Below are 5,757 nucleotides of genomic sequence, written 5' to 3' on the forward strand. Positions count from 1 at the left end.
TGATGAATTTGCAACAAAAAAAAACTCATAAAATTAGATGTAATTCATCTAAATTTATACATCAATTTTGTGCTTATATGTTGAGATAGAGAGAATGATTTAGTAAATATATTGAGGAAAACAACATCGATTATATGCATATATTGATTACCAACAACCAAACCATAATACTATAACTTTAGTTTTGAAGTTTAACTTAGTGTTTATACGTTGTTTATTACTGCACAATTATAGTGATAATGAAATTTTAGTTCAATTTTGCAATGCAGTATTTCTTTACTATAATTTAGTATCCATTACAACTATTATTGTTCTCTTTTAAATCCAACAATGATGTAAGGAATTGTTCTTTTTTAAAAAAAAAAACTTTTGTTAGAGATCAAATTGGTCATTTTTAATCATTTTTAGAGACTTAAACATCTCTTTTTAATTATTGCTAAATATCTAATTGTCTCTTTTAAAAGATATTAAGGATTAATTTAGTTTGCTTTATTTTTCTCATATACTAAAATGTGTTTTTAATTTAAAAAAAATGATAAAATTTGTTAAAATAAACTATTTAACAAAAAAATAAAATGGTTAAAATAGAAGAGTCATAGAGCCGTCATATTGTGTGACCAACTTTTTATAGAAATATTGCTTTTTCATAATTATACAAATGTTTAACAATATTGACAATCACAATCACATTATATAACACAAAATGTTCCCTTGCCTTCCCATTGAGTTGCAAATAAACATGAAGGATGGTAGGCATATTGGTAAAGGAAATTGCAGTAACGACACGATGGGTACAGTGTCTTGTTCATTATCTTATGTATAGCTCGTAATTTATTAAATTAATTATTATATTGTAATATAGAGTGTAATTAAGAACATATACAGAAACACATATTTTAAGAATATGCTCTGAACATATTATCCAACATTGGCTTATGGAAGCAAAACCCTCTTATGGAAGCGTCGTGCTCCACATTAATTATATTTGTGCTGTGTTTAGTGTTAATTATTTTCTTCATGTTTCAATCTACTTAACATTTTGTCCATTGGTAGTGTTAGAGCTATCCTTAATGTTCAAGCTGTTGACAAACTTGGTTTATATTCACTTAAAAAAATCAGATTTGATGCTACAAAAGTTCTTTAATTAAATTTTTTATTTCTTCATCCTCCCATCAATCTGTCATGCTAGTGTGTTACTAATTTAAAACAATATTAATGAGATTTGTATATGTTACTAATAATCAGAACCGGTTTAAGGGTAAGGCCAGTAAAGCAAGCGCTGCCTCCCTAAAAAATAAAATTTTTTATTTAAGAAAAAAAGCCTTAAATATTTTTTTACTTGAAGGTTCACATTTTAATATTCTTAAAACTAATTTTGATAAAATTTTATATAAATTAAATTAAATATTTTGTTTTTATTACAAATTATTTAATAATTATCTCAATATAACTAAATTGGCTAATTAAGACACTAGAAATGAGAGAAATATTAATTATGAGTACATCATTCATATGAGAAATACTAGTTATAAATTGAAAGATCATGAGACAAGTAGTGAACATATTGTTAATATGAGTTGTTGGAGTGATACAATATATACACGTTATTTTCTTCTTCAACTAAAATATGGAAAATTTTACATGAGTTGTTGATGTTACCCTACAGTTGAAATGTCTTATTTCATTCTTTGAAAAATATAGAGAAAATAAATTTGAAAATGCTATTAATTTTGTTAAAAAAATTATATAATTATTAAATAAAATATTAATAATTTATTTATTAAATTTTGAAAAAACATTATCTACTAATTTCGCTTTAGGCCTCGTAACATGTTGGGCCGACCCTGCTAATAATTTCAGTCACAGAGACATTAAATTCAGAGTTATGGCATGCTTGTGCTGGCCCACTTGTATCCTTGCCTCATGTAGACAGTCCGGTGTATTACTTCCCTCAAGGCCAAATCGAACAGGTCAAGCATTTTTTCAAAATTTCATTTATACCTTTCTAAACATTATTAGTTTTGTCCAGTGTAGTTATATATATTTTCAAAAATGTTCATGAACACTTGCAAACCAGCTAAAGAATGAGGTGTTAATTCAATTTATCTTAGTGTTAATTGAATAAACCATCCATTCAAGTGAATTAACCACTTTTTTTAAATGTGATTAATTAGATGTAAACAAAAGTAGGTGTACATGTATAGTTTTTAGATGCAACTGAAGTGTATGTCTTTTGTATTTATCTGAATAGGGGGCTGCTCCCACCACAAGGATTCCCAACTATCCCAATCTTCCATCTCAGTTGCTGTGCCAAGTCCAAAACCTCACACTTCATGTCAGTCTTATTATTTCCATCTTCTGTATTTCTCCTCAATTACAAATTATAATTTGCATGTCACTTATGATAGGCCGACAAAGAAACAGAAGAAATCTATGCACAAATGACCCTCCAACCATTGCATCATGATGTATTCATTGAGGTCAATAATCTATCTCCTTTACCTTCGGTTGGGTTAAAGGCCAATGCTAGCAAGCATCTCTTCTGCAAAACTTTAACTGCTAGTGACACCAGCAAACGCAGTGGCAGCTTAGTGGTGCCACAGACGGCAACAAAGGACCTCTTTCCACCCCTGGTACGTTATTATATATATCACTATAGTATGTATGATCAAACATTTCGTTTTTATGCAAACATTTGAAAGTAATTCAAATTTGAAATTTAAAATAATATACAAACATATAAGTAATTTTAAATTTGAAAGCTAAAATAATATACAAACATTTCGTTTTTAATTAATGATTTTATATTATGTATTTTTTAGTCTTTGATTAAATAAAAAACTATTCACGTACTCGAATTCGTACCACCTACCAAAGCAAATTGGGAACCTTGTGACTATGCTGCAGTGCAGACCCAAATTATAATGTGGGATTCTCGCTTCCATTGAACCTCACTTCACTTGGTTAACAATTTGCTTCCTTTTTCTATTGCTAAAGATATATGATGGTTTATCCGAAATAACCAAAACAAAGCAACATTTCGAAGTTTGGGGTTTGGCTTAGCTTGGAGTGGAGTTGGGCGAGTCCAAGATAGTTGTTTTAAGGGTATTGAATTTTTGATAAATCATTCCATTAGGTTAAGACTTTTGCAACTTTCTTTGTACTAAAAAAATGAATTGTCAATTGCTACAAGGGATGAGAAATCACAATTGCTAGTTGGGGTCAGGTATGCTGATAGTCAACACTCATCACATCCATCGTCAATCCTTTTTGCTGATAATATGCACATTGATGTGCTTGCTGCTGCTGCTAATAGAAGTCCATGGACCGTTGTATACAATCCAAGGTATATTTAATTTGTTCTAAGACTCGCCTAACCAAAGTTAATTTTATAAAATAATATATATAACAAATACAAGCTTCTGGATCTGGGGATACTTTTCTTGAGTATAATATCCTTTGTCTGCTTATTTGTAGAGCATGCACTTCAGAATTTGTTATTCCACTTGTTAAATACAACAAAGCTTTACGTACGCCTGAACTGTCAATTGGCTTGAGATTTGGTATGATGTTTGAGACAGAAGAATTTGGTACGCGCAGGTAAGTATTGAATTTTGGTGTGTCAGATAGCATCTTCTTTGCTATGGTTACATAGATATATAATATACGGACCTACTTTCTACTATCAATGATGTGTGTAAAATCGTTTTTAAGAAGCATGAAGAAATTGACATATGCTTAATCTTTCTGCAGATATTTGGGTACAATAGTCGGCATCAGTGATTTGGATCCTCTAATGTGGCCTGATTCTAAATGGAAAAATATTCAGGTCGAGTGGGACCAGCCAGGTTGTGGGGAAAAGCCCAATAGAGTTAGTTTGTGGGACATTCTTTTACTCTCCCAGTCTTTGACTTCATGTTCTCAAAGGCCGTTACAATCTGGATTATCGGGTTTCTTTCTTCACTTTCTTATTTATCTTCCTAACTTGTGTATAACTCTTCTATATATCATGTTAGACTGGTATAGAAAATGCGTGGTATAGATTCATTTTTACACTACACAAATGAGAATTTTTTGGGCATGTTTATTTTTTCTTTTCAAAAGTCCAATTTAAAAATTAACATATCAAAATTTAAAATTTTGGATATGTAAAGAAAAAATTACATATTAAAAATTTTGCAAATAAATATTTGGTATGTAAAGAAATTGAGAAAAAAAAATCATATCAGAAATTGAGATAAAAAAATAAAATAAAATAAAAAGTTTGCATGCTAAAAATTTTGAAAATAAATTTTTTGATAGATAAAAATAGTTGAGAAAAAATTTTATTCTTGAAACATAAATGTGGAATATAAAAAAATGTTGATTTTAAATTTTTTGTATTTTCTACTAATATATTTTTAGAAATTCATATAAAAAATAGTAAAATATAGGAGTAAAAGTTAAGACGTGGCTTATAAAATCAAATTTTTAAATTTTTTATTGTATTGGTTAATAATATTTTTCGTCTCTAACTGTACTTTGTTTTCTTTATCAACAACCCATTTGATTGGTGTTTTTTTCTTTACCAAATTCTCTTTATTATTCTTGCTGTAATATCTTAGTGACAGAACCTTTAATTCCAAAGTAACCCTTAATTCTTTAGTGGATTTAAGATTAAAATTAAGTTTTACAGTATAAGAATTCTTTTATTAAACTAGTGCATCTGCAACTAATTCAATTGGTTTCATGACTTGCATCTATCCCTAGACTACAATATCATGAATTTCTCATCTCAAGCATTGGTAAAGTCCATTTCCGTTTGAAAATACGAATCGTAAAACATTTTAATCTTGATCAAACAATTAAAAACATTAAGCATAGAGATGAGACAAATAATTCAATATACTTATTCATATAACTAGAAATCAAATCAGACAAATAAGGGTTTCATCTTGGTTTATTCATTCCTAACCAATAGGATTTAGTTACTCATGACGAAGATACAAAAGATAGGGATTAAAGAAGAATTACAAGAAGATTCATGAATGATTCTCGATAAAACTTCTTCAATGGTGTTGGAAACAAATGTCTATAAGTTTCTTTGTTAGGGCACAAGTTTCCAAACTTCCCAAATGTCAAAAAGATACCTCAAAAGTGAGAAAACACGTTTTAATGTATTCTGATGCATGCCATGCTCCTCAGGCGTGCTTCAAGCACAATCTGGCAGCTCCAGTGGTGTAGAAATGCGCCTCAGACATGCTTCAAGCGCACAACATCTTCTGTCTGGCGTTTAGTACATTTTTCTCCTCTTTTGAGTCTGAATTTGGTTCCGGTGTCTTCATGAAAGTTGTAGCTATGGATCTTAGCTTTCATTTTCACTTGAGTTGACTCTAATTGGACATCTACAACTCCAAATATGACTGAAATACTCCACATATGTCATGTTGATTTCTCACCAAAATTCAGCACTGCACTAAAACAAAGAAAAGGCACAAAACTACGGAAAATCTCTACTTAATCAAGGAAATAAGAAAATAAACATTTTATTAAATCCAAGAACTAGAATCAACAAAATATATCAAATAATTCTTTAAATTAACTAATGATTAAAGATAAATAAGACTAAAAACAATGAAAAATATGCATATGATGAAGATTCATCATTGTCTGCTGTAGAAATTTCAAAAAAGTAAAGAAGGCTCTAAAAATTCCAAACTAGAAGGAAGCTGTTTTTGAGGAGATGAGAGCTCTTGAGAAAAATCAAACTTGGAGAGT

At 29.5% G+C, this 5,757-nt stretch overlaps 1 protein-coding gene across 1 annotated transcript in view; it reads left to right on the plus strand.

Annotated features, from left to right (window-relative positions):
- The first annotated feature begins 739 nt into the window (after positions 1-739).
- The window catches only part of LOC101489744 (uncharacterized), a 16,416-nt gene continuing 11,398 nt past the window's right edge, over positions 740-5,757 (plus strand). Inside the window, exons 1-8 of the mRNA XM_073367466.1 lie at positions 740-791; positions 1,861-1,970; positions 2,252-2,335; positions 2,409-2,633; positions 2,998-3,052; positions 3,217-3,346; positions 3,478-3,600; positions 3,754-3,950. Of these exons, the coding sequence (XP_073223567.1) occupies positions 740-791; positions 1,861-1,970; positions 2,252-2,335; positions 2,409-2,633; positions 2,998-3,052; positions 3,217-3,346; positions 3,478-3,600; positions 3,754-3,950 (976 nt within the window). The remainder of the gene's footprint in view (positions 792-1,860; positions 1,971-2,251; positions 2,336-2,408; positions 2,634-2,997; positions 3,053-3,216; positions 3,347-3,477; positions 3,601-3,753; positions 3,951-5,757) is intronic.

This window comes from Cicer arietinum, chromosome 4, assembly GCF_000331145.2.
Source record: "Cicer arietinum cultivar CDC Frontier isolate Library 1 chromosome 4, Cicar.CDCFrontier_v2.0, whole genome shotgun sequence".
In the NCBI taxonomy this organism is placed as follows: Eukaryota; Viridiplantae; Streptophyta; class Magnoliopsida; order Fabales; family Fabaceae; genus Cicer; species Cicer arietinum.